General features: G+C 36.7%; 1 protein-coding gene and 1 pseudogene across 1 annotated transcript in view; one reads left to right on the top strand and one right to left on the bottom strand.

The window, feature by feature from the left end:
• The first annotated feature begins 445 nt into the window (after positions 1 to 445).
• On the top strand, positions 446 to 1,656 carry LOC111174592 (protein Cripto-like; annotated as a pseudogene).
• A 4,739-nt stretch (positions 1,657 to 6,395) lies between these two features.
• CD200R1 (CD200 receptor 1) overlaps positions 6,396 to 17,556 on the bottom strand; it is a 32,939-nt gene continuing 21,778 nt past the window's right edge. Inside the window, exons 4-8 of the mRNA XM_022550689.2 lie at positions 13,087 to 13,404; positions 12,720 to 12,971; positions 8,896 to 9,001; positions 8,137 to 8,176; positions 6,396 to 7,467 (exon numbers count right to left, since the gene is read on the bottom strand). Of these exons, the coding sequence (XP_022406397.1) occupies positions 7,327 to 7,467; positions 8,137 to 8,176; positions 8,896 to 9,001; positions 12,720 to 12,971; positions 13,087 to 13,404 (857 nt within the window). The 3' untranslated portion in view covers positions 6,396 to 7,326. The remainder of the gene's footprint in view (positions 7,468 to 8,136; positions 8,177 to 8,895; positions 9,002 to 12,719; positions 12,972 to 13,086; positions 13,405 to 17,556) is intronic.

The following is a 17,556-nucleotide window of genomic DNA, read 5'->3' on the forward strand; positions in this document are numbered from 1 at the left end:
AGCTGGGGGAATTTTACTTTGATCCATCCAAGAAATCCTATGCGCAAGCCCTGGACTTCTGCCTTCCACAGGTGAGGAGGGGACCAGATCCATGATAATGCCGCATGTGGCATTTCTGAGGCACCTCCAACCTGGCTCCAGCGCAGCTGCCCCCTTGCTGTTTCTGAACATGGCCCTAGTGGAATGTCATCCCTGCCACAAACTAACAGAGGACACCACTGCCCACTGCACAAGCTCAGACCTGTTGTGGGAGAGGCCAGGTCCTCCTTGCCTCCACCCGACCTGCCTAAACATTCACCCTTACACTTTCACACCCTGCTGATGATGTTACCCTCTTCTACTTCATAATTTCCACTTTATTTCTTTTTTCTTCTTTATTCTGTTTGTTTCTGGCTAAGGCATTTTAGGATATGCTGTCTTCTACCACAAAATAGAGGGTGGCGGGGTAGGGGAATCAATCTACAGATTCAATGCAATGTTAACCTGGGTTTTCTGTGTGGAAGGAGACAGTGAAGACTGAGGGGCTGGACTGGTAGGCAGAAGTTTCTGCTTATAAATTCTCCTTACATCTTCTTGAACAGATGATAATCCTTCCCTTTGGGTTTGTTCTATTAACAAATGTTTAACATAGGTTTCAGTTTGATTATCCAAAGGAACGATTAATGAAAACTTCTTGTGAAAAGCATCAGGATCAGCTTCTTGTCACCAGATAGATAATTCCTCTACACATTTGAAGATGAAAGTTGGGATTCTTTTAATTGGTGAATTTTATTACTGTCAATATCTTGGTTACTGTCAATATAGTATAATTTAGCAGAGTGTTATCATTGAGGTAAACTGAGAATGGTGCACAGGGATCTCTTGTGTTATTTCTTACACTTACATGTGAATCTATAATTATTTAATTATTTCAATGAAAAAAATTGAAAGTCAAGTGTGGCTGAGGGAGGAGAATCTCCCTGAAGGTTATAGTCAAAGCGTTTATTAGGACTGACCTGTGAGACATGGACTGAAGGAAGATGGAGTGCTTCTCTTCCAGTGTGATTTTGATCATGGCTTTTTCCAGAGCATTTGAACTAGTTGCTCGATTGGGCCACCATGAACTTGCCCATCCATCACAGGGAGACCTGGCCTTTGGAGACGATGGCCTTCAGTCCTGGGAGGAGCCTGTAATTCATCATCAACCTTCCCAGTTTGTACCATCCATGGGAATCCAGGACAGTAAGGAGCTAAATAGCTCCTGTCTGTATGGGGAAACCTGCATCCTGGGGTCCCTTTTGCCTGCCCTCCCTCTTTCTATGGACGGAACTGTGAGCATGACTTGCACAAAGAGAACTGTGGACCTGTGCCCCATCACACCTGGTGGCCCAGGAAGTGTTCCATGTGTAAGTGCTGGCATGGCCAGCTTTGCTGCCTTCCTCAGTCATTCCTACCTGGTTGTGATGGATAACCACCTCACAGCTTCTGGGACTCCAGAATTAACACTGTCTGCATGTGCTCTTATGCCACCTGTCATCTGCCTTGCTATACAAAGTTATAATTAACCCATGTTTGCATGCAACATTTGTCATACAAATTTCATGACCTGTAAAGGCTGTCCCTCCAATGTCCCACCTGAGAGATGATGATTTGTTAGTTGCCTTGAAATAGTGAATAGATTTCCCTAACACAGTGAAATAGTGAATAGATGGTCCCTAACATTTCCTTAAAGTACCAACTACATTCCTCTGCCCTGCCCTCTCCAAAAAACTACTTAAAAAAAAAAAGTAACCCATATCTTCTGCCCAAGTCCTATGTTTCTTGATACATGTAACTCTAGCAAGGGCTTATTAATAGTTTCCTTTAAACAATTGAATTCTATCTTCAGATTATTAAAGGTTACTCCCAGTGTGGAACTGAGTATAAAGCACTGAATAGAGCTGATCAAAATCAATTAAGATAATATCTTGAAAAGGAAAGGAAAGGAAGTATCTGTAAAGGGAGCAAAGGAGAAGAGAGGGGCAGATATCGGAGGTGAGAGACAGGATGCTGGAGAAACGGAAGTGTGCGTGTGTCCCTAGGAGACTAGATATTAAAGTGGGAACAAATGAGAAAGAGTTGAGAAAATAAAATGAACTACTTGGTTGGTCGGATGGGTATAGAGAAGCAAGTTAAAAAGGTAAGTTGAAGGACAAGTTTCTATCATCTATAGGAAACTGTATAAGACAAGGGCACCGGTTTTCTCAAGGATTTGAAAAGAGAATAAAGTCGCCTTGAAAAAAAAAATTCTATGTAAAGTCCTCCAATGTATTAAGAGTGCTTAATACATTATGATTTCTCCATACTATGCAATTATTTTAACGGTGGTAAAAGATAAAATGTTCACAATATATTTAATTGTAAACGAGGTGATAAAACTATACATTGTAAAGCCCATTTTAAAAATATGTATCTGGTGTGTATTTGGTGTGTCTAGTAAAAGTGGGAAGTACGATGAAAAAAAAAAGTGAAACTGGGGTCTATATCTCGAATCTTGATGTTAGTAAATTTAGGATAATAGAAAGGAAGTTGGTTGCAAGCTTACAGACCTTACTGGCCTAATTTCAGGAGCTGCAACACATGGATGGAATAAAATAATTTGAGGTGTTATTATATACATGATCCATCCATAAGGGATACCTCTAATTAATTAGGATATTCTGTAGTTCATCACTACACCTAAGTTGTAGGGGAATTCACACCCTTTCAAAATTGTTCTTTAGTATCTCTGACAGAGATTTAATATAGTATTTGGGAGTTGGTGGTTGTCATTTCTAACATCAGTCATAGGAAGTTTTTTAAAAGCAAACCCATCACCTCACATAGTACCTTTCTTTGTATACTTGAAATTAGCAAGTTTCGAGTATACAATACAGTATCATTAGCTATAGTCACCACGCTGTACATTAGATTCCCAGAACTTATTCATCTTATAATTGAAGGTGTGTACCCTTTGACCAGCATCTCCCCATTTCCCCAACATCCCAACCCCTGATTATCACCATTCTACTCAGTTTCTATGATTTTGACTTTTTTTCCCTTAGATTCCACATATAAGTGATACCATGCAACATTCATCTTTCTCTCTCTGGCCTATTTCACTTAGCATAATGCCTTCCAGCTTCATCCATATTGTCACAGATGATAGGATTTCCTTTCTTTTTAAAGGCTGAATAATAATCCATTACATGTATATACCACATTTTCTTGATTCATTCATCCGCCAACACACTCTTAGGTTATTTCCATACCTTGGCTATTATGAATAATGCTTCAGTGAAAATGAAAGTATAGATATCTCTTCAAAATAATAGTTTCATTTCCTTTGGATATATATTTAGAAGTAGGATTAGTGAATCATGTGGTAGTTCTAGTTTTAATTTCTTGAGGAATCTCCATACTGTTTTACATAGTGGTTTACCAGTTTACATTCCCACCAACAGTGCACAAGGGTTCCCTTTTCTTCACATCCTTGCCAGCATTTGTTACCTTTTTTCTTGTTGATGATAGCCATCCTAAAAGGTACAAGGTTATAGCTCATCATGACTTTGATTGTCATCTCCTTGATGCCTAGTGATGTTGAGCACCTTTTTGTGTACTTGTTGGCCATTTATATGTCTTCTTTGGAAAAATGTCTACTCATGTCCTTTGTCCAGTTTTAAATTAGAGTATTTGGTTTTGTTTTGTTTTGTTTTGTTTTTGGGTTTTATGAGTTCCTTATATATTTTGAATATTGACCTCCTATAGATATATGGTTTGCAAATATTTTGTTCCATTTTGTAGGTTGCCTTTTCATTTTTTATTGAGGCATAATTAACTCATATAACATTATATTAGTTTCAGGTGTACAACATAATGATTTGTTACTTGAATATATTATAAAATGATCATCACAATAAGTCCAGGTAACACATGTCACCACACATAGTTACAATTTTTTTCCTTATGATGAGAACTTTTAAGATTTACTCTATTGGCATCTTTCAAATGTGCAGCACAGGGTATCATTAACTGTAGTCACCATGCTGTACATTATATCCCCATGACTTATTTATTTTATAACTGGAAGTTTATACCTTTTGACTCCCTTCACCCATTTCACCCACCCCCTAACCCCCACCTCTGGCAACAACCAATCTATCCTCTGTATCTGTGAACTTGGTTTGGGTTTTTTTTGTTTTGTTTTGTTTTAGATTCTACATAAGTGAGTTCATATGGTATTTATCTTTCTTTGTCTGACTTATTCCACTCAGCATAATGCCCTCAAAGTCCACCCATGTAGTCACAAATAGCAAGATTTCATTCTTTTTTATGGCTGAATTATAGTACATTCTAGGTATTTACCACATTTTCTTTATCCAGGCATCCACCAATGGACACTTAGATTGTTTCTATGTCTTGGCTATTGTAAATAATCAATCCAGCAAAGCAGAGTAAAAGAAAAGATAAAACAGAGCTGGGGGAGGAAACATAGTAAATGAGACATGTAAAATAAGATTATAGAAATATGGCCAAATATGTAAGTAATCACAACAAATATGAATGGTTTAAATTCTCTTATTAAAAGTTTAAATTCACCCTCACTCAGCCACTATGGAGAACAGTATGGAGGTTCCTTAAAAAACTAAAAATAGAATTACCATATGACCCAGCAATCCCACTACTGGGCATATACCCTGAGAAAACCAAAATTCAAAAAGAGTCATGTACCAAAATGTTCATTGCAGCTCTATTTACAATAGCCCAGAGATGGAAACAACCTAAGCGCCCATCATCGGATGAATGGATAAAGAAAATGTGGCACATATATACAATGGAATATTACTCAGCCTTAAAAAGAAATGAAATTGAGCTATTTGTAATGAGATGGATAGACCTAGAGTCTGTCATACAGAGTGAAGTAAGTCAGAAAGAAAAAGACAAATACCGTATGCTAACACATATATATGGAATTTAAGGGGAAAAAAAAAAATGTCATGAAGAACCTAGGGGTAAGACAGGAATAAAGACGCAGACCTACTGGAGAACGGACTTGAGGATATGGGGAGGGGGAAGGGTGAGCTTTGACAGGGCGAGAGAGAGTCATGGACATATACACACTAACAAACGTAGTAAGGTAGATAGCTAGGGGGAAGCAGCCGCAAGGCACAGGGATATTAGCTCGGTGCTTTGTGACAGCCTGGAGGGGTGGGATAGGGAGAGTGGGAGGGAGGGAGACGCAAGAGGGAAGACATATGGGAACATATGTATATGTATAACTGATTCACTTTGTTATAAAGCAGAAACTAACACACCATTGTAAAGCAATTATACCCCAATAAAGATGTTTAAAAAAAATAAATAAATAAAATAAATAAATTCACCCTCACACTGGTCAGAATGTCCATCATCAAAAAATCTACAAACAATAAATGCTGGAAAGGGTATGATAAAAAGGGAACCCTCCTGCACTGTTGGTGGGAATGTAAATTGATACAGCCACTATGGAGAACAGTGTGGAGGTTCTTTAAGAAACTAAAAATAACAACCATATGACCAAGCAATACCACTACTGGACATATACCTGAGAAAACCATAATTCAAAAAGAGACATGTACCACAATGTTCATTGCAGCACCATTTACAATAGCCAGGACATGGAAGCAGCCTAAATGTCCATCAACAGAGGAACAGATAAAGAAGATGTGGTGCATATATACACAAAATATCATGTCAGATGTTATCATCAGTTTTACATCCAAAATAGACTAAAAATCCTTTTAAGCATAAAGCCTAGAGGAACCAAAATGTCTTCAACGAGACAAACATATTAACAAAACAAAATAACTGTCTTAAACATTTCAAATGGCACAATTAAAAAATGAAATGGATTTTGTTTTAATTTCTACCATGTTGAAAATTTTTAATTTTCAGTATCATTTTTTCCTGCTATGGAGTAAATAGACATATTTTTCATAATTAAAACATATATTTAATAATATTAAAAGTGATTAATATACACATTCCCAATATTTTATTCCATAGAAAAATGTAGAAAAGGGTCATGTCATCCCATGGCTATTCCCTTAGCACATAGATCATATTTTATAAATATCCCAAGTCCTCCATAATGCATATTTAGCTGGTTATAAAAATTTGTTATTTGATAAATGCATCACAGTAAAGTGCACACCATAAAAATACACATTTCCAATTTATCACATCTGCAAAACTATTAGGCATTAGATAGCAATACCTCTATAGAGATATAAGTTCAGAAGAAGCTAATGTCCTTACATGTCTGTCCTCCCTCTCTCCCTCCCTCCATCCCTCTCTTCCTCTCCCTCTCTCTCTCTGTCTCTCTTTCACACACACACACACACACACACACACAAGCATTAAAGAAAAATATAAATTCAGTTTTATTAAATAGTGAAATTCTTATTATAATCTTATATCATATTAGCTAACAGTAGGTTGGCATTTTACAGATATTAAAATAACAGAAAAGGCACATTCAAACAGGGTTGGAGGGAATGTAAATTGACACAGTTTGACATATTAGTCAATAAAAGAAATGCACAAACCCTTTGACCTGGCAATTTCACTCAAGGAAATTATCTTACAAATATATTCAAATACATACAAAGAGATACAGTCACAAGAAACATTCTATGTAGTATTGCTTATAATAGCGAAACAAACAAAACTTAATCTAAATGTCCACCACTAGAGTTGTGGTTAATTAAATTAAATTCCATTACATACAATGGAATTTTTTGTAACCATTAGGAAGAATGAGGTAGCTCTGCTTGTGTTGATATAAAAGATCTTCAGGATATATTACATTATTAGCTTTCTGTAAGTACAGAACAAAACTATGGTATGTTCCCATTTGTGTCTTGACAAGGATATGTGTATGTATATGTAAATGGACATATAAGTGCACACATATACCATGCACATATAGATATGACATATGCACATAGAAATTTTCTAGAAGATTACATAAAAACTGTTGGTTAATTGTTCCTTCTGTGGAGTTACTTGAGGTAACTCAGTTTTCATCATCTACTGTATTGAACAATTTGAATATTTTATCATGAGCATGAGCTTTCTTTGTAATAATATCAGTTCTTCAAAGAACTACATAGTAACAGCTAAAATTCTAAAATTTCAAATGTATAAGGATATGAATGCAAATCCTCTAGAATGTCTCTGTCTTCTAAGAATCTTTGAAAAGCTAATTTCAAAATAAGCCTTCCATTCCAGAACTCCAAGAAAATCAAAACAGTATCTGTACTGTATCTTGATTCATTTGTCCTGGTGCTACACTTCAGGAACATATACAGTATGGAGACTCATCCCATCAACTTCACTTTGTAACACCTTAGACATCTTCACCCTGTTTGTAGTATCATAAAGTGGATTGTTCTTCTCTGTGTAGCTGGCATAGGGCTGCATTTCATCCTAAGAAATAACCCAAAGTTAAAATCAATTCAAAAAAGCCAGAAATCAGTAACCACCTATGTTTTTCTAACAAGGGCCCACAGCTTTAGTGTCTACCAATAGTAGTCTCTGGGCTTACATGAACATAAGAGCAAGACTTTTCTAATATTTTATCAAAAAATTATTGATTATTTAAGTCTCAGTGTGACATGATAGCAGTTGTCTGAAAGTAGGAGTGGAGAAGAATGGAGTGATATGAGAAGTATTTCAGAGGAGAGTGTCAAAGACTTAGTAAGCTATTGGCTATAAGAGATTATAGAGCTGGATAGGTTTTAAGCTTGGGTAAGAGAGAAATGATGATGGTATTGAAAAAAGGAAGTCAAGAATTAGAGCTGGTTTAATGGGAGAGGAAGTACCAGTTCAACTTCTCCAAAGATTACAGCCCAAATGAGGCAAACATTATGTCTTTTGTAGGATGCAGTTCTTGAAATAAAAATATGGATTTGGAGTGTATATAAATAGTACTTGGTGGATAATTAACAGAATAAGTACACCTGACAGCACTGTAAAGTTAGAATTTTTGCTTTTCAACTAAAATACTAATAATGATGCAAATTACAAATTATGTGACTAGATTTTCAGACTACATAGCTTAAAAGTTTATAAATATTCTTTTTAATCTTATCTTACCTCCTCAAAAACTGAAGTATGTTCTGTTTTTTTCAATTTTCTGCAAAAATAAAAATTAGCTGGAGTGAATGTCAAAACATTATTTTTCAGATTGAAAATGGAAAAACAAAACAGTATGCTATTGACAATTGTGGTTCATTTTGACGGAAGCCTTAATAAATCAGAAATGAACTACCAGAAATGAGTGAAGAATGCTGCTTGTAAGTTAATTCGTCCAAATAAGATAATTCTGGATTTTGGAAAAGGAAGTGAAATTATGCAAAGAAGTTTGATGTAATAGAATATATGTGACACCTCATATTTGGGGTATGAAATGAATCACTGTAATTCTTTTCTCAAATAGAAAATAGCATGCACTGTCTCTCCCAAGATCCTGCCCTATGTGGGCTATGCTTGCATGTCTAATTCACTATGCTTGCATGTCTAAGTAACCTAGAAAAATCCCCCTCGTCATTAGTGTAGTCCAAGTCTGTTATTTTCAGGACACACTTATTGATTATGAGAGAACTGAGGTTAACATCTTTTTTAAAATTTTTATTTTATATTGGACTATAGTTGATTTACAATGTTGTGTTAGTTTAAGGTGTACAGCAAAGTGATTCAGTTATACATATACTTATATCGATTCTTTTTTACATTCTTTTCCCATTTAGGTTATTACAGAATATTGAGCAGAGTTCCTTTTTTACCCAGTCAATTCCGTTTTTTGACTCTTTTCTAATCCAATAAAGCAGGAGAAGAGAAAGCATCAGTCAGTACCTGCAGCCACTGATTTTCAAAAGCCAAATGGATCCAATGATGACCAAGATAATAAAAATAGGGGGAACGATACGTAAAATTCTTAAGGGTGCTGATGTTTTGGCATCTGTAAATGTAGACACAAAAATGTATGATTTACTATTATTCAGCAGTAGAAAGAAATGAGCTATCAAGCCATGAAATCATGGAGGAAAATTAAAAGCATATTACTAAGTGAAAGGAACCAATCTGAAAAGGCTAAATACTGTATGATTCCAACCATATGACATTCTGGAAAATACAAAACTATGGAGTAAAAAGATCAGGGGTTGTTAGAAGTTAAGGTGGAAGGAGGGATAAATAGGTGGAACATAGAGGACTTTTATGGCAGTGAAACTACACTATATGATACTATAACGGTGAATACATGGCATTTATACATTTGTCAGAACTCATAGAATGTGCACCTAGAATGAACCCTAATGTAAACTATGGACTTTGAGTGATAATGATGTGTTAAGGTAGGGTCATTCATTATAACAAAGGTACAACCGCAGAGCGGGGGATTTAGATAGACAGGAAGACCATGCATGTGTAGGGTCAAGGGTTATATGGGAGCTCTGTACTTTCCACTCAATACTCCGTCATCATAAAACTGCTCTAAAAAATAAAGTCTGTTTAAAAACTATATATATAGCATGGTTCAAGAATGTCTCACAATACATGAAATTCATTTCTGTGATTTTATTTGAAAAACTTTTGATCCATTTATAGTTCAAATAATTGTTATAATTAAATTGCTTTATCGTTTCAGACTCTTAAGTTTTCAACAAGACATCATCTTGTATCAGTATTTTGTTGCTTTAAGGATTCATGTGGTGAATTCCTGTAAGAGAGATGTGAAATTTAGACCTCTCTGTTATAGTAATAGAGTGTTTCTCATCTCCAATATTCAGAAATAAATAGAGTTGTAAGGAAACTATTTGGATAAATAACGCTAATTCTGAAGTCACCTTTCTTCCAGGGCATTGAAACTGAAATGAATGCATGGCAGCAACTTTAAACTATTCACTGACTGCTGGCAGCAATACAAAGTTCAATCTGATAGGAGGACAAGTCAACCAAGGAATTGCCAGCTCTGAGAGGTTTTGAGACTGTGCTCCTGGTGTTTCGTGAACGCGGCTGGGGCAGCAGAGGAAGGTAAGTGGAGGCCGCATCCAGTCCCTCCACCTTCCTGCAATACTTTGTTTTTAAACATTGGATTTTTATTTGAAAAAGAAGTTTGGTTTTGCATTTTTAAATGACCACATTGTTTTGAAACCCTCTCTTTCAAACTAATGGGCTCTCTTTTATTGGAAGTGCACTAGCACCAGGTGAAGGTCCACCCTGCGAGGAAGACATATCTGCACTGGGTGGGAGTGGACTAGAGAGTCCCTCCAGTTCTGAGATTCTATAAATATGACATCATATTGTAATACTGGGTGGTCGGACTTCATACATAACCAGTGGCAATTACTCTTCTCAGTAAATACTGCTAAACTATTAATATGTATATAAAACTTTAAGAATAGATATTAGAAAATTGTGGTTTAAACCCATGTGTTTTCCTCTTCTCCTTTCTTAACACTTACTAAAATATCAGCAGAGAATTTTTTAAAGTATAGACTTGCAAAGACAAAGAGAACATGGACGAAGACAAGAGCAGATGAAAGATTTCAACTTGTTTTTAGGGTGAGAAATGAACAGAAGAATGGCCAATAATTCAGAGTGAAATAAGTATAAACCTTAGTGAACTCCAGTAAGACTCTAGAGTAGGAAAGACCAAATATAGAGAAGGGGGAATTTAGGGAGTGAAGCGTGGAGCTAAAGTTGGAAGCTTCCTTGAAGGTCTGTATTAAGAACAGAGGGGCTGCCAAGTCTCCTCCCAGCCCGTGCAACCACGTTATCACACCTTCCCCGACCAGCAGAAAACAGGAAGTGTGACCCAAAGAAGATGAACAGGAGAAACTCCGGAGTGTCAAGGATCCAGACATAATGGAGGGTGAAGATGAAGTGTCATTAAAAGAAAGTTGAGTTCTCAACAGTCATACACACACACACACACACACACACACACACACACACACACTCCCCTCTCCTCCCTGCTCCCAGAACACTGATAGTCAGGATTATCCCTCCCAGGCAAGAGACTGGAGAGTTATTTTCTGCAGAGTCTGAATAGCCTCAGAGAAAAGACCTTCAGGTACATAAGGAAATAAGGAATCCCCAATTTTAAAACAATCACCTGTTTTTACCCTATAGAAACCTACTAGCTAACAAACCCACTCACAGATAATATAGCTTCCAATCAGCTCCTTAGTGTTCACTTTTAAGTGAACGGATAGCCAAGGAGTTAAGGAAAGCCTTGCATGTGGAAGAAAGATTAAAACAAACAAATGTCAGGAAGGCAGAAGGAACTCAGATTACATAGACGTGGCATCAACCAGAGGACTGAGGGAAAGAGAACATCCAGGACAATAGCTGTGCGGCATGTCTCGTGACCAACCAGGCCAGATTAGAACAAGAGCGTGTAAAAACTCAAGAAAGAATGTCTTCAAGGAAAAAAAAATGGAACTGACATTACCTAACAAATCTGACCATGTGGAAAGCAGTATTAAGAGGCGTTTTCTAGGGTTTTGTTTTGTTTTGTTTTTAGTGTTAGTGATAATTAATAATAGGTACATGCATTATTAAGGAAATGAAAAAGGAAAGCAATTAAGGCCAGGAAAAACAAAAAGTTATTCAAAAATGAAAGTATGAGTTTATTTCTTGATTCAGAGCTTAACAAAACATACATGTTCAAAATAATGTAAACACTGGCTATTTAATTTAACCAAAAATTGCTATTTTACTACATATGAATGGTGAGGGAAGAGAAGGTAAAGTTAAATCCTCATCTACCATAAAAGGAAGTGGGTACACTAGGTTTAAATTTGTTATATTAAGAAATAGCAGCACAACCATGTTGTTTATAAAAACTGAGCCAATTACTAGAAGAAACACTTGAAGATCTGAAAGTACTTGTCTCTAGAGAGTTGTGTAAGAATGGAGAGGTGGGGTTGGAGAGGCAGAGAGATGGCTAACGTTTTTCATGGTAGCCCTATAGAACAAGATAGACTTTAAACTATATGAGTTATGTTGATTAGAATAATATTTTTTATAACAAGAAATAAGAGTAGATGGGAGCAGAGAGTAGAGAAACTAAACTGTAATGAACTGAATCATAGATACTATTATAAGACATTAAAGAAATTTCACTGGAAGACCCTGGAGGAGAGAATTCTACCAGACTGAAAATTCATGAAGATAATTTATGAGCAACGTTATTCTTCTAATAAAATAATAATTATTTGTTTAAAATTACCCATTATTCTTCTATTAAAACCATAAATATTTATGTAAAAGTACGCTACACAAGCCAATTTAGCAGTACAGAAGAGAACATTAAAAGAAGAATAAATTGGGAAGTTCACTAGTGGCCTAGTGGTTAGGATTCGGGCTTTCACTACCATGGCCCAGTTCAAATCCCTGGTCCCAGAACTGAGATCCTGGAAGCTGTGCAGCATGGGCAGAAAAATAAAAAAAAAGAAGTAGAATAAACTGCATTTGATAACATGGCTTTTTACAATAAATTTTTGTATTATTCTTCCAGGCAATTTCTTTACTTTGAGGAGGAAAGGGAGATAAAGTGGAGGGTGGAAAGGACATCTCTGAATGAAATTTCTCTGCACACTCCTTTTTTCTTCTTAAGGTAACTCTTCTGAAAGAATGGAAAAATCAAAAACAAAACTAGAAAAATTACTAACCTTGATCCAGCTCTATGGACAGACTCTTGTTGCCAGTCAAGTGGGAGACAGAGCAGGACACATTAAGTACATGGCGGCCCTCCCAGTAGCATGTACTCTGGATGGTCACTGTGTCGTTGCCCCAATGATGTTTTTGCTCAGTGACACAATCTCCCTCTGGGGTCCAGGAGATCTGTGCAGCTGGCTTCCCTGCAACTGCCTTGCACACTGCAGTTCCATTCTCAGTTTGAACCAGGGTCACCTCAGGGGGCACTGCAGAAATGTAGGGGAAATGCTTCAGTCTTAACACATGGGACATGGAATTCGGAGATTTGTTTCAGCCCAAAATCTGGTTATCTGAAACACCACAATATATGACGTTCCTTACCTAACACTTGGAGGTGATATCCACGATGGAAATTCCCATTAGGTGTTACCATTTGACACCTGTAATACCCATCATGAGTGATGGCCACTGGATCAATCTGAAGGGCAGGATTCTCGTCAAGTCTGGAGGCCCAGGTTATCCTCTCGTCGGTACAGTTTCTTCCCTTGGTCTCATTTGTATCACCCCTGAAGGCTCTGAAGCAGGGCAACTTGTCTCTGAGGACTATTTCCCATGTTGTTAGCAGTATACTTGTACACAGCACAAGAGGGCAAGAGAGCACAGCCTTTGTACCCACTGGTACTGATAGTGAAGTGTTAACTGTACACACACACACACAGACACACATGCACAAATACAGAGAATAATAAGAGAAAAGCTTGATAAAGAATTTCAGTGTTAAAATTTATTCACAGCATATTACATGAAATTGTACTTGAACATTACTTAGCGAGGTCTTATTCCAGAAATATTAGACTTACGTAAGAAATTAACATTCATGAAGTATACATAAAGTATTAAACCCATCCAAAGATTAACCAACTTCCTCCAGGATTATGCATCATTAGGAAAACAACATGAATTATATATGTGACAAAATTGTTTAAAGTGTTATGAAATTAATTCAGGAGATTTGATCTATAAGACAAACAGATGAGAATGCAGAATCTAAGTTAAAAGACAAAGGCAGTTTTCTAAATCTAATCTTTTGGCTTCAGAGACTATTAGATTTATCATACAACTCATGCTCCTCAGGGGGGAAAAAATGGAATAATTAGTGATGTGGTTTTCTCCTCCTAAGTTTTGATGAAAGTGAAAAATCAGTAACATCAGAAGTAAACACCTATCCTTAAGGGTGGCAATTCAGACAAACATAAATGTGGAAAGATATGGTACTTTCATTAAAAATAGCTAAGATGGCAATCAGGCTGAACAAGGTGGAAATTATTTTGTTTAATTTTTATTCAGTGAATCACAAAATCAGTTAAATCAGCAGATTTTATTTATTTATGTAAAGAATAAAAATTTCCTTTATTCTTCCTAACACCTCAGATGTACTTCCTAAGTCTACAAAACAAGGAGAAGCACGTGCTCTGTCTTTCAGATGTAAATATGCACACTTAAGTATGTATTTACATACAAACATGCATATTTTAATATATATATATATATATAAATTGAGATGTATATTGCATATCATACTGTGTATATTGTCCTAAGTCTTTTTCTTTTTTGTTGATATATAATAGACCTATCACTATATCAGTATATCTACATCGATCTCACTCTTTTTTTTAATTAATTAATTTTTATTGGCGTGTAGTTGCTTTACAATGCTGTGTTAGGAAAACTGGACAGCTACGTGTACAAGAATGAAATTAGAACACTCCCTAACACCATACACAAAAATAAACTCAAAGTGGATTAAAGACCTAAATGTAAGGCCAGACACTATCAAACTCTTAGAGGAAAACATACGAAGAACACTCTTTGCATAAATCGCAGCAAGATCTTTTTTGATCCACCTTCTAGGGTAGTGGAAATAAAAACAAAAATAAACCAGTGGGACCTAATTAAACTTAAAAGCTTTTGCACCACAAAGGAAACCATAAACAAGGCAAATAAACGACCCTCAGAATGGGAGAAAATATTTGCAAATGAAGCAACTGACAAAGGATTAATCTCCAAACATACAAGAAGCTCATGCAGCTCAACACCAAAAAAACAAACAACCCAATCCAAAAATGGGCAGAAGACCTGAACAGATATTTCTTCAAAGAAGACGTACAGATGGCCGACAAACACATGAAAAGATACTCAACATCTCTAATTATTAGAGAAATGCAAATCAAAACTACAATGAGGTATCACTTCACACTGGTCAGAATGTCCATCATCAAAAAATCTACAAACAGTAAATGGTGGAGAGGGTGTGGAGACAAGAGAACCCTCTTACACTGTTGGTGGGAATGAAAATTGATACAGCCACTATGGAAAATAATATGGAGCTTCCTTAAAAAACTAAAAATAGGGCTCCCCTGGTGGCGCAGTGGTTGAGAGTCCGCCTGCCGATGCAGGGGACACGGGTTCGTGCCCCAGTCTGGGAGGATCCCACGTGCCGCAGAGCGGCTGGGCCCGTGAGCCATGGCCGCTGAGCCTGCGCGTCCGGAGCCTGTGCTCCGCAACGGGAGAGGCCACAGCAGTGAGATGCCCGCGTACCGCAAAAAAAAAAAAAAAAAAAAACTAAAAATAGAGCTACCATATGACCCAGCAATCCCACTACTCAGCATATAGCCAGAGAAAACCATAATTCAAAAAGACACATGCACCCCAATGTTCATAGCAGCACTATTTACAATAGCCAGGACACGGAAGCAACCTAAATGTCCATAAACAGAGGAATGGATAAAGAAGATGTGGTACATATATACAATTGATATTACTCAGCCATAAAAAGGAACGAAATTGGGTCATTTGTGGAGATGTGGGTGGACCTAGAGAGTGTCATACAGAGTGAAGTAAGTCAGAAAGAGAAAAATAAATATCATATATTAATGCATATATGTGGAATCTAGAAAAATGGTATAGATGACCTTATTTGCAAAGCAGAAATAGAGATACAGACGTACAGAACAAATGAATGGATACCAAGGGGGAAAGGGGTGGGGTGGGAGGAATTGGGAGATTGGGATTGACACATATATACTATCGATACCATGTATAAAATAGACAGCTGATGGGAACATATTGTAAAGCACAGGGAACTCTACTTAATGCACTGTGGTGTCCTAAATGGGAGGGAAATCCAAAAGGGAGGGGATATATGTATATGTATGGCTGATTCATTTTGATGTACAGTAGAAGCTAACACAACATTGTAAAGCAACTATACTCCAATAAAAATTAACTAATAAATAAACAAACAGATTTTTAAATAATCTGTAATTTCTTCAGTTCAACCACCTCACAAAAATGAAAAATGATGATGCCAAGTGGTAAGAGATGCTTAGAAGTATTCTTCTAGAAAAAAAGTACTATAGTATATAAATACAAATCAATGCAAAAACAAGGATTAGTTTCCTCTGTAAATTTCCTATAAAAAGCATTTTATTGCAAGCATGTAATAGTATCAAATATGGCCTTTCAATGAGTTCCCCTTCCTTCCTATTCATTCACACATATACTCCCTGACAGTTTGCTGTGAACCTTGCTCACAGATTTTGTTTCCGTACATTCAATAACATTATCAGGATTAAATATAGCATTGACCTATTTTTCCATATTTTAAAGTACAAATTAAGACCGGCAAGCATCTCCTAATGTAGAAGCTCACGCTTTCCCATAAGCTGACATGTGTACCTGACAGAAAGGGGTTTGCTGACAGGTGATTAGGTGTATCTGTCACAAGTCACCTGTAACGAAGGAGAGTGTCATTGATTTCATCAGTTTAACATAAACAGAACCAGCTGTGGTGTGGCAAAATTTTTACGTGGATGAAGCTTATTTTTTCTAAACTTTGCATTTAATATTTCTCCTATCCTCTTTTGGTGTCATCTGCCCCCTCTGTGATGTACTCAAGCCTTTGCATTTCATGGCCAAATAAAGATCATATTACTAGATGAAGAAGGAGGATTTTAATGCAGATCTAAGAGGGCAGGTAAATCCATGCTCTTTCCATCACTCCAAGTGGCATCCCCTCATAGCAAGAAACTCCAATTTGGCAAAGGCTTGGAGAGAAGCAAGAACATGGCTTGTTAGAGAACTGCTAGAGGTTGGGTGTGGGAAGCATATATGTGCATAAGGGAATCGGGATTAAGATAAAACCAGAAAAATAAGAGACTGGCGAGATAGCAAGTTGTGAATGTCCTGTTGTTCTTGGGATTTGGAAGTTTAGCTTATAAGCGGTATAAGGCTTTAATATTTAACCTCAATATCTGACTCATTTTTGTAAAATAAAGTTCTTGCTAATCAAATAAACATGTATTTGAACAGGGGCACAGTATCCGAAGAAGTAACTCTAATGGTGAGGATTCCAAGCACTGCAGATATTCTCTGTTCTTTCACCTTCCTCCATTCTATAAACTTGATTCACCCTACACCTATAATGATAGTTCTTATGTTATTGTTATTTTTTCACCCTTTCTTCATCCTCTTCTTTCCTTTTTCATACATGTTGTGATAAGTTACACAATGGCCAATACCTCTACAACACTCAGTGGGTTTGGCACCTGTCTGACAGATATATTCTCCATATGCTCCTGTGATCAGCTAGGGTGATTTCACTTCTTGCTTCACTGAGAAGATAGTAGATTCTCATCTCTGCTCCCAAACCAGCAGTCACATCCCATCTTTTCTGCATCCTTTGCCTACAGATATCTTCCAGTCTCATCCAGCCTTATGCACACTGACAAATTCTTATTGGCTTTGGGGCATTTCCTTTCTTTTCTCACAACCACAACCTAGATTAAGTCC

The sequence above is a fragment of the Delphinapterus leucas genome, chromosome 4 (assembly GCF_059928025.1).
Source record: "Delphinapterus leucas isolate spDelLeu-1000000601 "Yukka" chromosome 4, BTC_Dleu_Yukka2, whole genome shotgun sequence".
Taxonomy (NCBI): Eukaryota; Metazoa; Chordata; class Mammalia; order Artiodactyla; family Monodontidae; genus Delphinapterus; species Delphinapterus leucas.